Source organism: Myotis nattereri (genome assembly GCF_964212035.1).
Source record: "Myotis nattereri genome assembly, chromosome: 18".
Lineage (NCBI taxonomy): Eukaryota > Metazoa > Chordata > Mammalia > Chiroptera > Vespertilionidae > Myotis > Myotis nattereri.
Window position 1 is genome coordinate 17,401,310 of NC_138093.1, and position 24,770 is coordinate 17,426,079.

A 24,770-nucleotide genomic window follows, 5' to 3' on the forward strand; every position below is an offset into this window, starting at 1 on the left:
GGTCATGATATATTATCTATCCATCTATACATATAAAAGCTTAAGCAACTGAATGACCCAATGACCCAACAACCGATCGACCGGTTGCTATGACACACACTGACCACCAGGAGGCAGATGCTCAACTCAGAAGCTGCCCCCTAGTGGTCACTGCACTCCCACAGCCAACCTCCTGCGGCCCCTCCCCCTGGCCAGCCAGTCCTGGCGCTAAACCATTCATAGAGACCTGCTTCTGGATCGGGGTTTCATACGTAGCAGAGCAGCTCCCTCACTGCGATCTACTGAAAATCAGCCCTTTAGCCCTGACCGGTTTGGCTCAGTGGGTAGAGCGTCAGCCTGCAGACTGAAGGGTCCCAGGTTTGATTTTGGTCAAGGGCATGTACCTTGGTTGCAGGCACATCCCCAGTGGGTGATGTGCACGAGGCAGCTGATCGATATTTCTCTCTCATTGATGTTTCTAACTCTCTATCCCTCTCCCTTCCTCTCTGTAAAAAATCAATAAAATGTATATTTTTTAAAAAAGTTGGCCCTTGACACAAGGGTTTGTCTTGCTCCCGGCCTTTTCCTTCCCGGGGAGCCGCCCGCCCGCTGCAGTGGTGGCATGGCAGCAAGGGAAGGAGGGGGGGAAGGTGGGGAAGGTGCCTTCTCCTCTCTCTTCCCCAGGGCCGCCTGCCCGCAGCTGGTGAGGGAAGGAAGGGGGCAGGCAGGGAACTGCATGGTGGCGGGGCACCAACGGCAGCTTCGGCGTCTGGTGTCCGTTCCTTCCGCACTCAGCCCCGCGACGGTCACCTCCTCTCCTGACCCTGCCGGGGCCTCCAGGCCCAGGCTGAAACAGGGAACCTGGGGTGAGTGGCAGCAGACGTGGCCCCTTTCCCAGGAGGGCAAGGGCCAGCTCCCTCCTAGGGGCTGGCAGCCAACCTCCTGCGGTCCCTCCCCCTCCAGCTGGCCAACCTCCCGCAGCGGTCCCTCCCCTCTGGTCAGCCAACCTCCCGCTGGGGTCCCTCCCCCAGCCGGCCAACCTCCCATGGTCCCTCTCCACCCCAGCCCCCACCGACCCTGTGCATGAATTTGTGCACCGGGCCTCTAGTTTTTTAATAAAAGAACACTGAAGACTAACAAGGGGCTAGGGAGCACGCTAAGCCAAAGGGCACCTCATTCTTGTCATTGGGTACTTAGCTGGATCACCAGTGAAATCCTTGTTTTGTACATGTGACTGTGTATAGTATGTGGGTGGGTGTATATGTTTGTTATTGAATCTAGTGTAAGGACTATAGCAGGCAAGCTCATTAACAAATTGAATAAATAAAACCTTTTTTACCAGTTCATTATCAATGATAGTAACTGATTTCAAATCAGATTGGTAGAAAGGCTAACAGTTAAGAAATTGTTCTGTTTCAAGTTATCAGACACAAAAGAAACGATATATTTTTTTAATTTTAAAGTGCAGTTGGTAAACAGTATTATATCCGTTTAAGGTATACAACATAGTAATTCAACATTTATATACTTTATGATATGATCAACACAATAAGATAGTAACCACCTGTCACCATGCAAAGTTATTACAATATTACTGACTATATTCCCTGTCATGTATACTACATCCTGTGACTTATTTATTTCATAACTGAAAGTTTGTTCCTCGTATTCCCCTTCATCTTTTTCACCCATCCTCCTCCTGCCTTCCCTCTGGCAACCATCCATTTGTTCTCTAAATTCATAAGCCTGTGTCTGTTTTGTTTTGTTTGTTTGTTCTGGGGTTGTTGTTGTTTTTACAGATTCCCATATAAGTGAAATCATGATATTTGTCTTTCTCTGAGTTATTTTACCTAGCATAATACACTCTAGGTCCATCCACATTGCAAATAGCAAGATATAATTGCTGAATAATGAAATTTCTTATTGCTGAATAATAAGCCAGTGTGTGTGTGTGTGTGTGTGTGTGTGTGTGTGTGTGTGGTCTTATTTATCCATTAGTCTATTAATGGACACTTAGGTTGCTTCCATATTTTGGCTATTGTAAATAATACTGCAATAAACACAGGAATGCATATATTTTTTGAATTAGTGTTTTCATTTTCTTCAGATAGACAGCTGGAAGTGGAATTACTGTATCATATGGTAGTTCTTTTTCTGTGTGACAAACCTCTCTATTGTTTTCCACAGTGGCTGTACCAATTTGAAATCTCACCTACAATGCAAAAGGGTTCCCTTTTCTTGACACCTTTGCCAAAGCTTGTTACTGTTTGCTGTTTTTATAATAGCCAATGTGACAGGTGAGAGGTGATATCTCACTGTGGTTTTGAGTTGAATTTCTCTGATGACTGTGATGTCTTTTCATGTGTCTGTTGGCCATCTCTATGTCTTCTTTAGGAAAAAATGTCTATTCAGGTTGTCTGCCAATTTTTTAATCTAATTGTTTGGGTTTTTGATATTTAATTGTATGAGTTCCTTATATATTTTGGATATTAACCCCTTATCAGATATATCATTTGCAAATATTTGTAATTCAGTGGGTTGCCTTTTCGTTTTTGTGGATGGGTTCATTCACTATCAAAGTTTTTTAGTTTTATATAATCCTATTTGTTTATTTTTGCTTTTGTTGCTCTTGCCTGGGGAGACATGTCCAAAAATACATTTCTAAGACCATTATCAAAGAGTTTATGCCTATGTTTTCTTCTAGGAATTTTAGAGTTTCTGATCTTACATTTAAGTCTTTAATCCATTTTGAGGTGGGGTGTTTTTTAATGTGGTGTAAGAAAGTGGTCCAGTTTCATTTTTTTGCATGCAGTTATGCAGTTTTCCCAACACCATTTATAGAAGAGACTGTCTTTTCCCCATTGTATATTCTTGCTTCCTTTGGTGCAAATTAGGTAAGTCTTCTTAATTAATGGTAGTGCTAATAACAGACTGTAAAAAGATTAACCAGTTCTATATTAATCCAAAAAGAGGGCAATGGACAGGAAGATCTTAGAAGGACCACTAGATTCATCCAAGCCAGTGTACCCACAAGCAGACAGATCAAGATGAGACATGAATCTAGTCAGGGTAAGCAGTCTAGGAGGAGATAAGCATGGTATGCTAGGACCTGGAAGTTGTCAAGTCTAAGAAAGCCAAGCCAAAAAAAAAGTATGTCATTTCTGAGAAATCCAGGGACACAATCTGTTTTATTCATCTAAACACAGTGATATGCCAGAAATACTGCCTAATACACAGAACTGAATATTTGTGAGATAGGTAAATAATCTATCAACTAAATGGAATTCATATAGCCATTAAAAATGCAGCTATGGGAAAGGGAGTTAAGGGAGAAACCAAGATGGCGGCATAGGTTAACGCCGGAGATTGCTGCCTCGAACAACCACTTCAAAAAACAACTAAAAGACGGAACGGACATCATCCAGAACCACAGGAAGGCTGGCTGAGTGGAAATTCTACAACTAGGAGGAAAGAGAATATCATACCCAGACTCAGAGGAGGCCAGTGCTGAAGTGAAATACTAAGGTGCGGAGTGCACGCGGAGCGGGCTGGAGGCGGAGGGCGCGGTTGTTGTTTTCAATCAGGAGGGAGTTTCAGACTCTGAGCTCCAGATCCAGGCGAGTCTCTAGGGATCCAGACTCAAACGGGAGAAGCGGGACTGTCTGGCTTAGGTCAGAACTCGAAGGCAGCTTTCCCTCCGAGGTTTGAAGCGGTTGCTGGGACTCTGTGAGGCAGAGCCCCTAGGGACGGAACTGAGAGCAGCCATAACTGCTCACTCTGGCCACCCTGTAGATCCCCGGGGACCCGCCCTGCCCAAGCCCTGCCCAGAGCCATTTGCCGGATAGCCTCAGGCAAACGCTAGATTAGCACCGCCCTAGAGATCCAGCACAGAAGCTCTCCCACTGCAGACACAGCTGACTCTCATAGCCAGTTGGCCTGGAGGTCAAATCACCCTCGGTATTGCCAACAACAATCAAGGCTTAACTACAACAAGACTGCGCACAAAGACCACTAGGGTGTGCACCAAGAAAGCATAACAAAATGCGGAGACAAAGAAACAGGACAAAACTGTCAATGGAGAATATTGAGTTCAGAACCACACTTTTAAGGTCTCTTAAGAACTGTCTAGAAGCCGTCGATAAATGTAGTGAGATCCTCAAGAAATCTAATGAGACCCTCGATGTTATGATGGGGAACCAACTAAAAATTAAGCATACACGGACTGAAATAACGAATATTATACAGACTCCCAACAGCAGACCAGAGGAGCGCAAGAATCAAGGCAATGATTTGAAATGCGAAGAAGCAAAAAACACCCAACCAGAAAAGCAAAATGAAAAAAGAATCCAAAAATGCAAGGATAGTGTAAGGAGCCTCTGGGACAGCTTCAAGCGTACCAACATCAGAATTATAGGGGTGCCAGAAGATGAGAGAGAGCAAGATATTGAAAACCTATTTGAAGAAATAATGACAGAAAACTTCCCCCACCTGGTGAAAGAAATGGACTTACAGGTCCAAGAAGCGCGGAGAAACCCAAACAAAAGGAATCCAAAGAGGACCACACCAAGACACATCATCATTAAAATGCCAAGAGCAAAAGACAAAGAGAGAATCTTAAAAGCAGCAAGAGAAAGAAACTCAGTTACCTACAAGGGAATACCCATACGACTGTCAGCTGATTTCTCAACAGAAACTTTGCAGGCCAGGAGGGAGTGGCAAGAAATATTCAAAGTGATGAATACCAAGAACCTACAACCAAGATTACTTTATCCAGCAAAGCTATCATTCAGAATTGAAGGTCAGATAAAGAGCTTCACAGATAAGGAAAAGCTAAAGGAGTTCATCACCACCAAACCAGGATTATATGAAATGCTGAAAGGTATCCTTTAAGAAGAGGAAGAAGAAAAAGGTAAAGATACAAATTATGAACAACAAACATGCATCTATCAACAAGTGAATCTAAGAATCAAGTGAATAAATAATCTGGTGATCATAATAGAATCAGGGACATAGAAAGGGAATGGACTGACTATTCTTGGGGGGGAAAGGGGTGTGGGAGATGCGGGAAGAGACTGGACAAAAACCGTGCACCTATGGATGAGGACAGTGGGTGGGGAGTGAGGGCGGAGGGTGGGGCGGGAACTGGGAGGAGGGGAGTTATGGGGGGGGGGGAAGAGGAACAAATGTAATAATCTGAACAATAAAGATTTAATTTAAAAAAAAAAGAAAAATGGTTTTTAATCTATCTGTATGATACGTTTGCAAGTGTCTATATAGTGTTGGTACTATAAAGACATTTTACCACTAAGCTGGACCTCAAAATATGGGCTCCTTGCTTGATTTCATAACTCACAAAGTCCTTGGAGTTTCCACTGGCAGAATGCTGGGGTAAGAAGCTCCTCCCATTTCTCACTGCCTCCTCCAACTCTTAAAACCCTTCTGACTGCCTAGGAGCACACAACCGATGATGCAAACCATTGTGTGTGAGAGACAGGACAAAAAGGTAACAACAAAGGTAAGGATAACAGCTGGGGGGAGAAGCTGACAAGGAAACGCTCAGCTCTAAACTCTAAGGCTCTCAACTGCAGTGAACAGAACTGCAGATCTGGCTCATTTCCCTAGAACTTTGTTATTGAACCACCTGGTTTTGTTAAGTAGGTTGCTTTTAAATGTTGAACCAAGACCTTGTAAACAAGACTTGCAATAAAGCCCATGAGACTCTGGAATTTGACTACTGAGGCATTTTATTCCATTCCAGCTGGTTATTAAATTACCACTACGATAGCGTTTAAAGCCCATTACCTGACCACAACCTTATGACTCTCTTATCTTTGCCCCACTGAAAGCCACTGACTGACCAACTCTGTGACAGGAGACCATGGCAAAGAAGGTGGCAGTGATTGGAGCTGGTGTCAGTGGACTGATCTCTCTGAAGTGCTGTGTGGATGAGGGACTCGAGCCCACCTGCTTTGAGAGGACCGAAGATATTGGAGGACTGTGGAGGTTCAAAGTAAGTGAGATCTTCTTGTTTCTTGCACAGGTTGTGCTGCTATTACAGGGGGAAGCATAGCTACTGATGAGCCTTATTGAGGGATTCCCTAAGCAACTTTGATCAGATTTACTTCATGCAGCTATACAGGAGCTGAAGAAATAGGCTAGCATCTCTCCCAGGTCATTACTATTCTAACACATACGTGGCAACACCAGGCATGTGAAGGATCTCTTCTTATGCCTCTATCTTGCAGCCCACTATTTTGGTCTTTCTCCAAGTGATATGCTAGTATTAGAGAACTTACAAAAAAGAAGTGACCGGAATTCTTTTCAAGATACCACTTCTATTCCAATCATTGAGCAAATGCTTTTTTATAAAGTGTGCTCTTATTACTAATGATTTTTACTTTTCTCTGACAAAGAGACCTTGTTTGCTTAGCTTTACTGATGACACTCTAGTATTACTGCTGGGAAACTCTTTAACTATACTATTAATATACTCTATTCATTCAATTCATGCTATTAGACAAATATAAATATTGGTAATGCTAGCTGTCCTTCAGAATTTGTATAAAAATTAGAAAAATACATAGAGAGCCATAAAGATTTATAATTATTCCTCCCCAATTTTTTTGAATGAGTACTAGCTTACCACCTTCTAGGTGTGAGATCTTTGGCAAATTATTTACATCCTGTGTCTTAGTTTTCTCAGCTGTAGAATAAAGATATTAACAGAAAAATGTAATTATCTCAGTGCTATTTTAAAGATTAAGGGAGATCATTCATATCAAAAACTTATAATAGAGTACAATAAATGTAGCTACCATAACTATGTATTTTATAGACAAGCAAATAGAAACAGAGAGGGTAAATGATGTGGTCACGGTCACATAGCTGGAGGAACTGGCATTCAAACCTGGGTCTCCGTGACTCCTACGCAGCTAAATCCCTACTTATACGTATGTCTTAATTTGCACTCTTGCCCAAACAAAACCTCAGCTCAGAACTGGAATGACAAGCTGAGGATTATGTATCAGGCACATTAAAATGAGGGATTAAAATAGGTGGGAACATCCCAAACATGAGCAAACGGATTGAGAGCATGAAAAACAGACTTTCATATCAGCAGAGACCATCTGAAGTGCTCTTTCTGCAAATGGACCGATTAAGGAGGACGTCCAGCAAACTGGACGTCCAGTTCAAACTGAATTTTATGCCAAAGGGGATTTTTTTCCACATTGGGTTTCTCAAAGGGATCTGACTATAGGACATACCTGGGGGTTTCTTAAAATACTAAATTTTGAACACCAGCCCAGACTACCTTAATCAAAATCTTCTGAGCGGGGAGGACCCTATTCTTAACAAGAGTCTCTAATGAATCTCTAAAGAGTCTCTAATGAAGACAAGTTTGGCAAATATTGCACAAATGCTAAATTTTTTAAATCTGTTCAATTCAGTGATCCAAGCACAGCCAGAACTAAGATGGAAAAATTGATACTTATTACAGAACAGGTAACTTTGCAGAGAGGAAACTGGAAAAACAGCTGAATCACATTCATTTTTTAGGAGCATCTACTCATTAAAATCAATGTAGCTTTTCTTAAGCAGGTGAACATTCCTGTTTTAACCAAAGATGTGCTATTTTTGTCCACTTTCAGTTCACATGGAGATTCCATTTGGGGTTCTACCCCCCAGGTAGATTTTTTACCCTAAGGAAGAATGCGAAATTATAACAAATTTCTATTTAATAATAAATTTGTCATTGTTTTGTTTTATTACCTGACTTGGGATTTAAAATCAAAGAGTCAGTGTCCCTTACTTAATTATCATTAGTTTGGCAGCAGAAAAATGAGAGATTTTTTTAGTGATCTGTCAAAAAATATGACTTGGTGAACTCTAGGAAGGTGCCCCAAAATATTTCTCCTGCTCTCCTATTCTGGTAGTAGAGATAACTTCCTATCAATTAAAAAAGTTAGACTAAAATGTAAATTAATTAAGTCTTCTATATAATAAAAGCCTAATATGCAAATCGACTGAACAGCAGAACAACCAGTGGAACGACCAGTCACTATGACATGCACTGACCATCAGGGGGCAGACACTCAACGCAGGAGCTGCCCCCAGGCTGCAGGCCCCAGGCCAGCCAAGGTGGGTGCCAGTGAGGGCCCCCCAATAACCCCGCCGATCACCCCACAGATCGGCCCTGATCGCCAGCCAGGCCTAGGGACCCTACCCATGCAGGAATTTCATGCACCAGGCCTCTAGTTAGGTATAAGATAGTTAAATACATAAATCCATGGGAGCTGTAATAACGTCACATTTCAAACCTGGCTTACAACTATATTCAATATAGAAATGTAAACAATTTTCTCTAACCAAAAAAGACAAGGAATCTCTCTGCAGAGTGAAACATACAATGGACAAAATTTCAGAAGCCAGTGAGGCCAGTGAGGCTCTTGATTACCAGGAGACTGGAGTGCCAAAGGGAGGAGGTACTAAAAAGGAGGCTGAGGCCTCCACACCACTCCAAGACACTCCCTCCATCCAAAATCAGTTTTGTAAACAGATTATTCTTTAATTTCCATACTTACACAATCCTTCTACAATTACATACCACATTTAGTGGTGACAAGTTAAAACAAAATTTAAGAATCCTTGTCCCACCAGGTCATTGTGGCTCAGGGGTTAAGTGTTGACCCATGAACCAAGAAGTCACACTTTGATTCCCAGTCAGGGCATATGCCCCAGTTGCAGACTCCATCCTCAGTAGGGGGTGTGCAGGAGGCAGCCAATAGTTGATTCTCTCTTGACACTGTTATTTCTAACTCTCTCTCCCTCTCCCTTCCTCTCTCTGAAATCAATAAAAACATATTTTTTAAAAAGAATCCTTGTCCCATGCCCTGCTCAGAGGGTGCTGAATCTTCTAAAACAGCGGTTCTCAACCTGTGGGTCGCGACCCCTTTGGGGGTCTAATGACCCTTTCACAAGGGTCGCCTAAGACCATCGGAAAACACATATAATTACATATTGTTTTTATGATTAATCACTATGCTTTAATTATGTTCAATTTGTCACAATGAAATTGGGGGTCACCACAACATGAGGAACTGTATTAAAGGGTTGCAGCATTAGGAAGGTTGAGAACCACTGCTCTAAAAGGTTCTTCAATACCCCCTAGTGGCAGCTTTGGAACATGGAGAAGATGGGTAAATGATATATTTCTAGCACTTTTTCCAACAAGGGGAAGCACTCATCCCATGCAGCATCTCATTTTTCTTCACACTGCTTCTAGGAAGTAGGTATTATGATTATTTTCACGTGGAAAGAGGAAACTGAGATTTAGGATACGCAACTTGCCCAGAAGAACACTGGTGGTGGGAAAACAACAAAAGTGAAGGTCTGTAAGATTCCTGACCCCCTCACACTTAGTAATCTTACTGAGGTATTAAAAGACGAAAGCATAATCATCCTTCAGCCATTAACCTGCTCTGCCTCCTTTATTGTTCCTAATAATTGTGCTCACAAGAAGTTATCAATATAGTACATTACTTTTGTGCATGTGTTTTTTTTAACATTTGGATATAATGATCATTTCCCAGTTACATATACAGCATAAGGATGAGGAGTACCAATCCCCATGCAGTCAAAAATTCACATATAAGTTTTTACTCCCCCAAAACTTTCTTTCTAATAGCCTACTGTTGACCGGAAAGCTTTGCCAGTAACATAAACAGTCAATTAATACATATTTTATATATGTATGCATTGTGTACTGTATTCTTACAATAAACTAAACTAGAGAAAAGCAAATGTTATTAAGAAAATCATAAGGAAGAGAAAACACATTTACAGTACTGAATGTATTTATTGAAAACATTGATGTATAAATGGATGCAACCTGAAACATCACTGTTAGGTCTGATCAAATAATTGAATCGATGCCCCCTCCCCTGGGAACTGATCTTTAGGCCACTTCACAACGGACATTCCACTTGATGAAACCATTATCTCTCCCCTCCGGACTTTCCCAGAATCCAGACCTGCACAGAGAATTCTCCACCCAGAAAAAGCCTGCCTACAGTCCTTTAAAAACCTCTGACTCCCTGTCTTTGGATGCTGGTGCCATTTGGGGGCTCAGCCCAGCTGGTATCCAGATGACCTAATAAATTCATAATCCTTTACCCCTTTTGGCCACGTGTGTTCCTTCTTTGGTGACCCTAACAATCACTTTCTGTCTTAAAATGTGACTCCCTCAAGATCCAATATGCCAAACCAATTTGAAAAAGAATTGTGATGTCATCATCAATTCCCTGACAAACTACAAAAGTAAAGCCTCCAAAGGAGAGCCTTGCCCCAGCTCTGAAATTATTGGAGGAGCCCAGACTTCAGAATCGGTTCTTCTCATCGCTTAAAATTGACCTGACAGAGAAGCCAATCACATTTTAAAGCCAATTTATTGGCACTTAAAAAAATCCAAAATGGTGGCTCTAGTATAATAGTCCACCTTAGTTTAAACCCTGACTGGATTAGTAGTAAAAACTCTAGTGCGCTGTAATAATAGCAACAGAGGCAAACATGCATTGAGCACTCATTAGCACCAGGCATCATGCTAAGCACCCTAATCTCATTTAAAACCTCATAACAATTGTGTAATGTCAGGATTATTAATGAATCCCATTTTACAGGGGGGAAAATGAGGAAACTGACTTATGCAATTTGCTCACAGTTAAAAAGCCATTAAAGATCACAGAATTAGGTTATCAACCCAGTGTAACTCCAGAGCCTTTGTGTTTAACTCTATTCTATACTACTTATAAAATTATCTGATCTTGAGGGGAAAACATTTTTATTTTTGCTTTATGAAATATTTCTGATTTTGAGAACTCGGTTGGATAAGAAACTCAGATATTCAGTCTTGCCAAGAATATTGTGTTAAATCATGCTGAGCCTTCCAGAAATATTTTACACAATCAGTTTGACTCCAGGATTATGCCATTTGAAGCCAGTGGTCAAAAATAGAAATAGCCAGAGGTTTTTAAAAGACTCTAGACGGGCTTTTTCTGGGCGAAGAATTCTCTGTGGAGGTCCAGATTCTGATTTATCATTCATCCAGTTCAGATTATTAAATCTTTGTATATGAAACAGAAACTATTTCATATTTTAATACAAACTCCCTTCACATTCTAATACTTACGTACAGTTTACAATAACATCATACCAAACCCCTAATCATCTAGAAAACTGGCATACCCTCATCAGGCTAGTTTTTACCAACCACTTGAAACTGCAACAAAGTTATAATCTGCCGAAACGGGTTTGGCTCAGTGGATAGAGCGTCAGCCTGCGGACTGAGAGGTCCCGGGTTCGATTCTGGTCAAGGGCATGTACCTGGGTTGCGGGCACATCCCCAGTGGGGGATGTGCAAGAGGCAGCTGATCGATGTTTCTCTCTCATCGATGTTTCTAACTCTCTCTATCTCTCTCCCTTCCTCTCTGTGAAAAATCAATAAAATATATTTTTTTAAAAAAAGTTATAATCTGAGCCTTGATTCTGGAACTGAATGTATTTTAGAAGATCAAACTTTTTGGCAAAATTAATCTAGAGCCAAATTGGTGTGGCTCAGTGGTTGAGCATGGGACCTATGAACCAGGAGGTCACAGCTCGATTACTGGTCAGGGCACAATCCCTAGGGTAGGGCATGCAGGAGGCAGCCGATCAATGATTCTGTCTCATCATTGATGTTTCTATCTCTCTCTCCTCTACCTTTCTCTCTGAAATATATTTTTAAAATAATAATAATATCTAGAAAATATAAACACATTGCTCATTATAAAAGGCATTTGACTCCTAGCTTGAGTTGGCCTGAGTGGGTAGGTGGATGGATGGATGGATGGATGGATGGATGGATAGATGGATAGATGGATAGATGGATGGATGGATGGATGGATGGATGGATGGATGGATAAATGGATGGAAAAGAAAGAGAGATAAGGAATGTGTGAGGCAAGAGGATCTTTACAAACTTAGACCCACATTTAGCAAGGATTCTACATACTGCTCTTAAATGACATGATCTGAGAGCAAATATAGTTTTAGCTTTGGTGTCTCATGTTGAAACTAATAATCCCTGTGAAGCACAATACATATAAAGAGCAGGCTCCTTCTGTCATGTATAAAAGAGTTGAGATCCCACAGTTTACTTTTTCTTAACTCTTTGAAAGTGAAGAATAGCATGAAGAAATTACGTGGAGTCATTACAGTCAAGTTGCTAAATTACCAAAATCAAGTAGGTTGAGGAATGAGGAAACAATTCTGTTCTTGTTTAACTAGCCTGGGAACTTAAACTTTTAACTTCCCAGTCCTGCGTCAATGCCTGGTTAAACATTAAACCTCTAGACAACCCTCTGGTTACCCCCTAAAGGACTAAGGAAAAAATGTTCATGTATCCAGACCACCTGACATCCATTATCCAGAGCACTGGTCTTCGAGAGAATTACCATCTTGGATCAATCCAGAGGCTAAGAATGCAAGACTGATTCTTCCCAAGAATGTACTTTTTACTCTAAGAACTCATAGCTTTTCTTTCTTCTTTGGAACACTCTGGGCATTACCTAGTTGTGTTTCCGATTTGCAAACTCTAAGACCCTTGAAAAATCTTTATCATGTATTTCTAGCAAAGCCTCCAGACTTCTTTTGAGTTTGTCTGACAAAATCAAGTACAACTTCTTGTACAGAAAATGTCAGAAAACTCAGGTGTGATAGTGAGTGCGCCTGTGTCAATATGTTAGAGCAGCTATGCTAGGTACCTTGCTTATAATGCAATGAGAAGTGAGCTGAAACTGATGGTTTTGTTGATGCTTATAGCTTCCTCAATAACAACAGACACAGTCATTGAACAGCTAATACCCCCAATTTTAGCAGCTGAGGGTATTCATTTTAATTGAATGAGTACTATTATGTTCTCTGACCAATGTTTCACAATTTATTGGTTCTTAAAGAGGTGGATGGTGTATAGCCTCCCCAGGGGAAATTTCAGAAAGGGTTGGTTGTCACAATAGCTGACATTAAAAAGGTAGAGACCTGGGGTGCTAAATATGACCAAAGAAGGATGGTTCCCACTCCCAAGCCCACCAAATGGCAGTAGCCCCTCCAGTGAGCCACACACTGAAAGGCGCCACCTGGGGCCTACCACACAGGATGATGGACATGTAGACTGCACCCAAAGGGATCACATCACCCAGGGGTCAGATTTGGAAGAAGAATAGGAAAACAAGGGAATTTTTAAATGCATGATTATCATTTTTATTTGATCTTTTAGGAAAATGTGGAAGATGGCCGAGCGAGTATCTACCAATCTGTCATCACCAACACCAGCAAAGAAATGTCCTGTTTCAGTGACTTTCCAATGCCTGAAGATTTCCCAAACTTCCTGCACAATTCTAAGCTCCTGGAGTATTTCAGAATCTTTGCCAAAAAGTTTGATCTTCTAAAATATATTCAGTTCCAGGTATTGTATTTTGGGGGGAATTGTTTTCTCTACATTAGTTCACATCACATTTAAATAGAGAAGTTACTCTGATAATGAAAGAGATAGTGGATAAAACAAAGTATTGCAATCCAATTATTTCTGAAAGATGAGAGCATAATAGAAAACCCAAAAAGAATGTCATTACCCTGATGCTATAAATTGTACACATTAACAGAAGAGGAAAATCATCTGTTAAAAGTAAAGGTTTGAATGATGATGATAATAATAGGGAAACTGCATTTAAACTAATATTTGTAACCACTGAAGAATCCTATCCTCATTTCCCTTTAAAAAAAATGGAAAAAAAAACAAATAATCAACAATAAAAACACCAATATCTCACTTAACATGCTGAATTTTTATCAATAACCAACACTCTGAGAACTACTAACTGTGCCTAGGAAATAAAGTTTAAATTACATCTCTAAATACATAACTCCTAATGGAGCTTAGGATTTTTTTAAACACATCTCAGTTTCTCAGTAATTTTAGCTTTGCTTCAGGTTTGTATTATATTAATTTATAATAGTTGACTTTGGTGAAAATCTGTATTTGTAAGCACTATTAAAATGTCCATGCCAGGCCGGTGTGGCTCAGTGGTTGAATGCTGATCTATGAACTAGGAGTTCACGGTTCAATTCCCAGTCAAGGCACATGCCTGGATTGCGGGCTCAATCCCCAGTGTGGGCATGTAGGAGGTAGCCAATCAATGCTTCTCTCTCATCATTGATGTTTCTCTCTCTTCCTCTCCCTTCCTCTCTGAAATTAATAAAAATATATTTTTTTTAAATATCCAGTCCCATCTAATGTAGTTTTTCCCAAATTCCTGGTAGATCCATCCTATAAATGACAGATCCTTTATATCAGAAGTTTTTATAGATCTTTGTCTACTTAGCTACCAATTTATTTAATAGATGTATTACCCTTTCATAACATGTAATTTATATTCTCTTTTTGTTGTTGTTAATCCTCACCTGAGGCTATTTTTTTTTCCATTGATTTTTAGAGAAGAGGAGGAGGAGGAGGAGAAGGAGGGGGAGAGGGAGGGAGGGAGGGAGGGAGGGAGAGAGAGAAAGTGAGAGAGAGAGAGAGAGAGAGAGAGAGAGAGAGAGAGAGAGAGAAGCATCGATGTAAGAGAGACACATTCATCAATTGCCTCCTGCACTCACCCCCAACTGGGGGTGGGGATGAAACCTCTAACCCAAGTACATGCCCTTGACCGAGAATCAAATCCATGACCCTTTGGTGTGTGGGCCAACCAACACTCTAACCACTGAACACACCCACCGGCCAGAACAATAGTCTCTATTCTTTTAAAGATCATGTTAGAGTTGCAAGGAAACTAGTTTTCTTGTTCACTGTGTCACCACTGCACTTGTTTTCTGGAGGCTGGAGAGGAGTTAGGAAAATGCATTTCCGTGTATTGGTCTCTGAGTTGGTATAAGCCCTAAGATGTTAGGGCTCAAATCAAAATGTAAATGACTCTGTTGCATGTCTAATCACCTTCCGAGTGATACTGAAGGTGTTGGTCCTCAAACCGCATTTTGAATAGCAAGAACCCACAGGACTTTAGCTAGTATACTACTCTGGACTACAAATCTGAAATCTTTACTCTCTGCTGAAAATGCCCAGACGTTTTATAGTACTTTTGTAAGTTTTATACTAATATTCCATATACATTTTTAAAATTTGAAGTCTCAAAAATTAGCAATGTTACATTTTGAAAAATATCTGAAAATGTGAAAAGCATGCATAAGAGACTCAAATACTTGCAAACAAGAGAAGTATGCCACTCCTCTGAAAGTGAGAAAAGCTTTGCTTCCATTTGACATTGTTCTTAAATACATCAGACATACGACCTTCATAAGCACTTTTAAAAACTCACAGACCTCCAGACAGTAAGCTACATTTTAAAAAATCAATGAACCAATAAATGATTTCATCCAAATGAGATCATGAACAGCATTGCTATCATGATTGTCCCTGTTCTAAAAATATAAAATATACTATTCACAGAGTGCTGACAATATGCCAGCCACTATGCAAATCACTTCCCATGAAACATTTTCTCTAGCACAGTGTCTGCACAGAAGTGGACACATGAAAGGTTCTTGATAAATATTATGTGATCACTTGAATGATAAACATGGATTTTGCCCAGAGCTTACCAGCCACGCCTGCATCTCACTCCAGTTCTCATTCAGTCAGCTGAGTGGGGCCTCTCGAGCAAAGCAGCATGTCCTTAGTTGGTATCTCCCTGCCAAAGAAGAATGAGAAGGCTGAGCTTAGCAGTCTTTGCCTTAACTGGCTTGAAATGGATTCAAATGGAACCTAAATTGTATCAAACATTGCATTCCGCTCATCCCCACTCCTCAGGGCACTGGACAAGGCCCCTATATGCCAGATTAATTCTCAATGATGCCTTTCTATGTTCATTTAAGACAACTGTCCTCAGCGTGAAAAGATGCCCGGATTTCTCATCCTCTGGCCAATGGGAGGTTGTCACCGAGAGCAAAGGCAAGGAGCAAAGTGCCATCTTCGATGCAATTATGGTTTGCAGTGGCCATCACATCCTCCCTCGCATCCCACTGGAGTCATTTCCAGGTGAGGCCTAGGGGATGCGCAGCTTTTCAGAGCAGGTGTCCAGATACTTTCTATGCAGTTTGGAATGATCATCTGTGTTTCTGTTACACAGGAATCCAGCTAACCTCCTCCAAAGTCAAGATGTCAGAGAATTCATATCCACATTGCCTCCGTGTTGGGGAGGCCCATTTAGCCATGTGCCTGCTTTGGCCTTTGTCTATCCTGCTAAACAGCTGTGACTTTGTTCTGTCCCTGGAGCCTTTTCTGCAGAACCATGCCCATGGACAGAGTTAGTGGGGAAAGTTCCTGGAAATTTTGGTCCTGGACCATATGCTTAACCTAACATTTCTTATATGCTTTATACTTTGAGTTTATCAATTGGCCTTGCTATTATAACTCCCCTAAGAGAGAAAGAGGCAAAAGAAATGATTAACCCCAGGAAGGAAAAGTTGACAATGCAGTTTTCTTGAAATTAATTTGACATAGTTGACAGGCTTCTCTCTTTTTCCTCCTGTAGGTATAGAGAGGTTCAAAGGCCAGTATTTTCACAGCCGCCAATACAAGAACCCAGACGGATTTGAGGGGAAGCAAGTCCTGGTGATTGGAATAGGAAACTCAGCCTCAGATATTGCCGTTGAGCTGAGCAAGAAGGCTTCTCAGGTGCAAAGCTCTCTGCTTACCTTTTACCTTGGAGGGGAGGGGAGGGGAGGGGAGGGGAGGGGAGAGGGGAGGGGAGGAGAGGGGAGAGGGGAGAGGGGAGAGGGGAGAGGGGAGAGGGGAGAGGAGGGGAGGGGAGGGGAGGGGAGGGGAGGGGAGGGGAGGGGAGGGGAGGGGAGGGGAGGAGAGGAGAGGAGAGGAGAGGAGAGGAGAGGAGAGGAGAGGAGAGGAGAGGAGAGGAGAGGAGAGGAGAGGAGAGGAGAGGAGAGGAGAGGAAAGGAAAGAGGAGGGGGCACATTGGAAAATCTGAGCCATGTAATCAAGGCTCCATTACTCCTTAACTGGTTGGGTGGTTTCTCCATTGATTCATGTGGCATCAGAAAATCTGTATGTCTGTGAAGCCACAGTTTACCTCCCAGCTCTGCCACTATCAGCTGTGTAACCTCGGCTGAGTCACTTCTCTGGCTACAGTTCTCTCATTTTGTAAATGGGAAGTTTTGACCAGATGACTTTCAGCCTAATAAGCCTTGTTTCCACCCAGGGGCCTTAGTGAAAAGCTGACCTGTTCATATATGGGGCGGGGGCATTTAGAAATTTAGTGTACATTTGAATTATATTTGAAATGTAAATAATCCTCAGTTATCCAAAGATTATGAAAAAAAAAAGATTAAATAGTCAGTAAGACTCCTAACCAAGATCATAGACATGTAAGGTGCACACTGAGCCCTTCCAACCACTTTTATCTTTGTACCTGCTCAGGAATGACACAACTGAGCTGTGAAGGAGTCAAACATTACAAGATGTAGATAATGCTGACATCGATGATTGGGAATAACAGAAAATAAATCCCTTCCAGTAGGACAGTCCTAGGCAAAGATGGGAAAATAGCTAGGGTTCCTCTCCCCAAAGCATTCCCTCCCAACAGGGCCTGGGCCCAGGAGCCCTATCACTTGTCCACTAGCCTCCTCAGCTTGGCTTCTTCCGGCTACACAGGACTTACATACCTATGTCCACAACCAGCAAAACTGTCCTGTTCTGAGTATCATACTTTCAGGGCTTGAGATGCCAGGTAGCAAACATGATAAACAAGCATGGTGTATCCCCAGATTAATGAAGGGTTTACACTGGAACCTGTAAAAGTCACCTATCCAGTCAGTGCCAAGGAAGAAGGGGAGACAGTAAGTATTGGGAAAAGACACTCATGGAAATATTTCACAAGCTAAGGAGTTGAGGTCCTTCCCAGCAAAATTGGTCTCCAAATTCTTGTTTACTCCAGACATGTGGCACTACACGGAACTCCTCTCCTCCAGCCTAAATTTGCAAAGTAATAATAGCTAGCAGACAATAGTTTAAGTACTTTATTTATACCACCTGATTTAACCTGCATAATAATCCCATGAGGCAGGTACTATTAATATCCCCATTTTACAGAAAGAAAAACTGAGGCACGGAGAGGTTGAAATAACTTGCCCAAGGCAACACAGCCTGTTCGTGGTGGGGCTGGGATTCAAACCTAGGGAGTCTAGATGCAGAGTCCTGGATCTGGAGTCAATGATCATAAACACTTAAGTGAACTGGTTTTCTTACACATGAATCATAGTTAACTGTTTATCTGGGACCACCTTATACCTCAGAATTCATAGAATGTCAGGTAAAATTTTGAAAGCAATTCAAATATGCATTTGGGCAATGGGGGGGTGGGGTAACAGTAAGCAAGGTAAACCACCTATCTGGAAATGTGTGTGTGTGTGTGTGTGTGTGTGTGTGTGTGTGTGTGTGTATAATTTCAAAATGAGAGAAATCTGAGTAAGCAAGGTAAAGAACATACCAGAAAGAAGACTCAGATGTGTATTTCAAAAGAATGGAAATCACAATATAATTCAGATTTTAACACTTAAAAATACATAACTGTTCTTTTAAGTGTGGGAGGAAGCTGACACCCCTTGGTATTCCCACCCTAGAGAAGTACAGATCTATGCATGTTTGCCTATATAGTCATTGGTACCCTTGATAAATATTGTCTTGGTACCTTTCCTAGGATTTTAATTACTTTCCTTTACTACAAAAGAAATGTGGGCAGGTGGGAAGGTGAGAAGAGGGAAGGAGCACCAAACCACAACTGTAAACACGGTAAAGACCTGTGGATTTTATGATTGGTATTAGCCCAAAGATTTTCTCATGTTTTCAGGAAAGTTCTCAAGACTGTTGTAGTCTTCCTCTATCAATGTGAACACCACTAAGTACTTCTTCTATGACAAAGTTGCCACAGAGCAGTGAAAACAAAATGGTACTTCACTTGGAAGTCAATCATCTTTAAGATAAAGCATTGCAGGAAATTCAGGGGCCATACATGTGATATATCACCGACATAGCAGATTCCTCCCAAAAGGGACAATGCCCTAACATAAACGGTCTTTCTTTTCGCTTGCCAGGTGTTTATCAGCACCAGGCAAGGTTCCTGGGTCCTCAGCCGTATCTCTGACTGTGGCTATCCCTGGGACATGGTGTTCCACACCCGGTTTCGCTCCATGCTCCGAAATGTCCTGCCACGAGCAGTTCAAAAATGGATGTTGGAACGGCAGATGAATCAGTGGTTCCACCATGAAAATTATGGACTTGAGCCTCAAAACAAGTAGAGTTATTTTGCTTTTTTATGGTATACTCACTGGTAAGCAAGATTGTTAGAGGTGCCTCTCTTCACAAAGAGCCAAATTGCTAACATGGTAGCTCAAGCTACAACCCAACAGTATGGGTATGCTATAGGTTTTGGAGTTTGAATTCCAAAAGTTGTTCTGTATGCATTTTAAAAGTGAATACTTAAGAAGATCAAGTAGAAATGGTATGAGCTGCTCCAAAAAAGCAAAAGTAGGTCATGGAAAGAACTTTCTATTACCCAGAGCTGTCCAACATCAGAAAGGCTGCTTAATGAGATTGTGACCTTCTTTTCAGAGGGTTGTGGTAGGAAACGTGTATCAGAGTCTCCATTCGATGATTTATGTTCTGCTAACTCTGTGTATCATGGGGGTTCTTCCCATGGGGAGCTTTGAGAACATAATCACTGTCTCTTTGCAAAAAAAAAAAAAAATCTCTGTTCATCTCAAAGTTATACATCACCGAACTTAAAAACTCAAGCAAACATTATAGATGTTTATGTTTCTTTAGTTGATAGCAGGCTCCTCCCCTTAAAAGGCAACACAGAAGAGCTTTAGACTCTTTCAACAAATGCCATGTGACTGCTGTATGCTGCGATCTGAGATCTGTAGCATGTATTGCCTTAAACCTACAAGAAAGAGAATTTAAGAAATATAAGCAGACTTTGCTTCACTGCCCATGCTATCACATATGGAGATTTCATGAATAGTTGAGATTAGCAACTATCCCCAATATAATTCTACGCATTAATTTTCATACTGATTCCTTACTAATTTTTTATTTTTCACTTTTTTTCCTCTCATGATTCCTTACTAATTTTTAAAACTAATGGGAATTTAATATGTTTTCCCTTTTTACTTATGATCAGATAGAGATTAAATGGTAAGATAATTAAAGGTAGATAACATAAAAGAATGTTAGAGCCCTAGCCGGTTTTGGCTCAGTGGAGAGTTGGCCTGTGGACTGAAAGGTCCCAGATTCAATTCTGGCCAAGGGCACATGCCTGGGTTGTGGGCTTGATCCCCAATTGGGGGCATGCAGGAGGCAGCTGATCAATGATTCTCTCTCATCATTAATGTTTCTATCTCTATCCCTCTCCCTGCCGCTCTGAAATCAATAAAAATATATTTTTTCAAAAAAGAATGTTAGAAACATCCATGGGCTAATAACCACTAGAATACTCAGCAAATGACCATAGGCACCTGCATTTTGTATAAGCCCTTGGGATGCTTTCATTTTTTGAAATATCTTTTACCCCTATCACCCATATGTTTCCCCTGTGTTAAGGGAGAGATTTGTGACATGAAAATAAAGTCAGTAAATTTGGGGTGAAGCCAACTAATCAAGTTAGAAAGTTTTATGGATATTTGAGAAACCTCTTTATTTTCAGAGCCAAACCCACAAAATATCACGACAGTTCAAGACTCCTCATTAAATGCTCCTTCTGAGTGTTTTCTTCTGTGTGTTTCAGATACCTGATGAAAGAATCTGTACTAAATGATGACCTTCCAAGTCGTATACTCTATGGAGCCATCAAGGTGAAATCAAGAGTGACAGAGCTCACGGAAACTTCTGCCATCTTTGAGGATGGGACAGTGGAAGAGGACATTGATGTCATTGTCTTTGCAACAGGATATGCATTCTCTTTTCCCTTCCTGGAAGACTCACTTGTGAAAGTAGAGGATAATATGGTCTCGCTATATAAATACATGTTTCCTCCTCACCTGGAGAAGGCAACCCTTGCCTGCATTGGTCTCATCCAGCCCCTAGGTTCCATTTTCCCAACTGTCGAACTTCAAGCTCGTTGGGTGACGAGAGTTTTCAAAGGTAAGTTTTCAAAGGCTAAGGTCTCACACCTGGTAGAGTCTGCTCAATAATGAGTTTAGACAAGATCATCGCCAATCTTGGCTGCTCTCTTAAAATTTACATCCTAAAAAGTTTGTGGAGACGTCATAAAATAACAAATACAAAGATATAATAATAAACATCTGTAATCATTCCTTTAATATATTAGAAAGTTCTGTGAATTTTGGATGTGAGGGTGATCTGGCTACGACATCTGTCACCCCATTGATCGCCAGGGTTAATTCCGCTGATCTGGCTGGCTAGGAGGGTGTCCCCCTCCTCCCTCACTGATGTATGTGCGTCCCTATGAAGCTGCGTGCTGGGTCAAAGAGGACGACCTTCCCCCAAAAGGAGAGGACTGGTCTTCGGTCAAGGGTATAGGAGTAGCTGAGCTCCCCTGCTAGAACCTCCAAACCAATCTACTACTTAAACCAGCCTTTTGTATTCTAGGCTTGTGTACCTTGCCCTCAGAGAAGGCTATGATGGAAGACATTATCAAGAGGAACAAAAACAGAATTGAGCTGTAAGAATGTTTTTATAATCTTTACCTAGAACAGTGTTCCTCAAAGCACAGTGAGTACTCTACCCACCTGTGAGAACTAACTAGCTGTTCGTTAAAAATGCAAATTCTAAGGCCACAGCCCAGACCAACTGAATCGGAATCTCTGGATGAGACTGGATGTTTGTGTTTTTGAGTTCTTCCTAGGTGATTCTTATCTATAGTAGCTGAACAACTAACTACTTAAAGACAGGAATTTTACCAAATCAGAACATTTTCCCTTGACTGAATTTCATTTGTTTTGTATGATGCGCATATTAAATTCCATGTCTTCTCAGGCCACTCACACTCTGTGTTTAGAGAGGGAATGGTGTTAATGTAAGAAACATTCAAACCTTTAAAGAATTTTTGTGAGTTTATTTGAGCTAATCTATTGACAACTGCCAGGAAGCAGAATCTCAACAGACTGAGATACTGCTTGGGAGAATGGCAGTTTTGTACCTTATTTTATACATTACAATCAAAAGAGGAGACAATAAAAAATGCATGTGAGTTACATGAAATCTATTGGTGATAGATTAAGGAGGTGGGAGAAAGTAAAGGGGGGGATTTCTGTGATTGGATAAAAAGTAAAATGATAGACACATACATGTGTGAAATGAAGGTTTGAGGATTACTACTTTGTGACTGAAGTGAAAGGAGGTTCAAGTGGGTTAAGTCCCCTTGGAAAGTTGACTTGGAGCCTTATATGACATGAAGGGGTTATCTCATGTCCAAATGCTCATTCATCTAGCACTTACTGAGCATCATATGCCAGCCAGAGTGCCAGGGACTCTACTAGTAATTTTACAAGCAAATATTAGTGTCTCCTCTGTGCTTGCACTGGGCTAGGCTTTCATCTGTGTTACCTCATCAGTCTTGACAACAATCCTGACTAGTTGGTACTTTGCTTAGTAAATACCAAATAATCATCATGATTATAAATGTTGTCAATTCCTCGAAGTCCCATGTATTTTACAGCCTACGGTCAATCTGAAATATAGGCTCTTTATTTTAGTCTATAGTCAATCTGAAATACAGGCCTCCTGATGGGATAAACCAACACTTTCCATTTATTTGTTCACTCATTCCTTCACCCTGTCAATAGCTATTGAATGCCTTTTGTTCTTATATAACTTTGAACATCTTGTGAATCCGCCCTTCTCACTTTCTTCATTCAGGTTTGGAGAGAGCCAGAGCCAGATTCTGCAGACCAATTACATCGATTACTTGGATGAGCTCGCCGAGGAGATAGGTGCGAAGCCAGACCTCCTCTCTCTCCTGTTCAAAGATCCTAAACTGGCTGTGAAACTCTATTTTGGACCCTGCAACTCCTATCAGTATCGCTTGGTGGGGCCTGGACGATGGGAAGGAGCCAAGAGTGCCATCCTCTCCCAGACACAGAGGATGCTGAGGCCTCTAAAGACGCGCACTCTAGAGCCTGCTTCTCACTTCCCAGTTTCCCTCCTGCTGAAAATCCTGGGGCTTCTTGCTGTTGCTTTGGCCTTTTTTTTCTAACTTCAGGGTACTAATCCATCAGCTTTTGGCTTTATTATCAGTCAGTACCAGTTAAAGAAAAAAAAAAGACAGGAAGAAAAAATATTAAATATATATTCTAAAGTTTAGAGTTGAGAGGGAAGGAGTAAGAGACGTAACTGTGGAGAATTAGCAGGATTAGGACTATGTATGAAACTAAAATAGTGCCATGTAATGTCTTTGCCGTTTCACTCTTCCCTCAAGTTATCTAGACTCTCCAAAAAGGACAATCAAATAATACGGGCTAAATAGTGTCGCCAGCCCTGATATAGGCCAGCTGTGCAGAAAACAGCAGAATTACACAGAATGAAGAGCAGGCCCCACTGTTTAAATCACTGGAAATTTTAAGTTACAGGTACATATTTCAATGCCTGTATGATGTTCTGAACAGTCTTTCTATCCAGACTATTTGGTGACAAAGTTCTCAGACATTAGGTCACACTCCATTTGCTTGGTGGGAAATCACTCAAAAATACTGGAGAAAAAAATGAAAATAGACTTTAAAGCCATGGCAATACTCAGGCAGCTCTAAGAGTCTCATATCGAAAGCCAAGCATTTCTTATAATTCTTGTATTTTCTTATATTTTTTATATTTTTCTTATATGTTGACAGAAAAACTGCTGTAAAATAAAAATAAACATCCCATGATAGTTATGTACTATATACTTAGTACTTATAGACTAGACATTGTGCTCTGTGCACATAATGTGTATTATATCATTTAATTCTCACAACAATTCCGGGAGATGGGTGCAGCTCTTATACCGACCGAGTTAGCAGATACGAAATTGAGATTCATACCAATTGAGTGACATGCACAAGACCATACAGATGGTCTTACGATGAAGCTGGGATTAGAACCCAGATTTGCTTGACCTCAGAACTAAAGACATAACCTTTCCCTATAATATACTTAATTACAAAAATCCCTAGTATTGATAAAGTACTGAGCAGTGTATATTATTTACGATTATATATATATATATATATATATATATATATATATATATATTTTTGGAGGACAGCACTCCTTGTAAATATAATCCGATTATATTTGGTTTATAATTCAGCTAAACCTAAGAAGCACTGAAGTAATTTTACAGTGAAAGGTACCTATACAATAACATTTAAGATCATCATTGACATTTTGGAAAAACAATCATCAAGGAGGAAAAGTATATTTCCCAAGTAGATGAAAAGCATTATGAAAACTGAGTCTTGTATTTAGTTCTAACCTTACAGATAACCTAGGCAAAAAGCTAAATCATATGTAATATTTGTCATCTGATCAAAGGAAGCATACCAGTTTGTCAGGAAAGACAAACATTTTCTTGAAACTGAAGTCCAAAAAAGACCCAAGCAATTCAATGTCAATAGACATTGAGCAATAAACATCTGGTTATGAAACATGCACTGCACACCCACTGAGCTTTGGGAGATAAACTCTGCCATAGGCCCAG

General features: G+C 40.8%; 1 protein-coding gene across 4 annotated transcripts; it reads left to right on the top strand.

Annotated features, from left to right (window-relative positions):
* Positions 1-5,350: 5,350 nt before the first annotated feature.
* On the top strand, positions 5,351-24,231 carry LOC308534295 (dimethylaniline monooxygenase [N-oxide-forming] 2). 4 transcript variants are annotated; one of them, XM_081112742.1, is made up of 9 exons: positions 5,351-5,494; positions 5,852-5,989; positions 13,289-13,477; positions 15,940-16,102; positions 16,599-16,741; positions 19,171-19,370; positions 20,862-21,217; positions 21,686-21,758; positions 22,955-24,231. In XM_081112742.1, exons 1-9 carry the CDS (start codon positions 5,444-5,446, stop codon positions 23,289-23,291), a joined length of 1,650 nt encoding a protein of 549 aa, XP_080968868.1. In that variant the 5' UTR covers positions 5,351-5,443; the 3' UTR covers positions 23,292-24,231. The 4 variants fall into 4 exon arrangements, with proteins under 4 accessions (XP_080968868.1, XP_080968870.1, XP_080968871.1 ...); XM_081112744.1 differs by having other exon boundaries at positions 5,434-5,494; positions 5,826-5,989; XM_081112745.1 differs by having other exon boundaries at positions 5,435-5,482; positions 5,826-5,989.
* Positions 24,232-24,770: the final 539 nt, after the last annotated feature.

Bases quoted from the DNA above. Each gene is read 5' to 3' on its own strand.
- LOC308534295 (XM_081112742.1), top strand. From the start codon at position 5,444: ATGATGCAAACCATTGTGTGTGAGAGACAGGACAAAAAGGTAACAACA. The intron at 5,495-5,851 runs GTAAGGATAACA...ACTCTGTGACAG, and splicing joins ACAAAAAGGTAACAACAAAG to GAGACCATGGCAAAGAAGGT. The intron at 16,103-16,598 runs GTGAGGCCTAGG...TTCCTCCTGTAG, and splicing joins CCCACTGGAGTCATTTCCAG to GTATAGAGAGGTTCAAAGGC.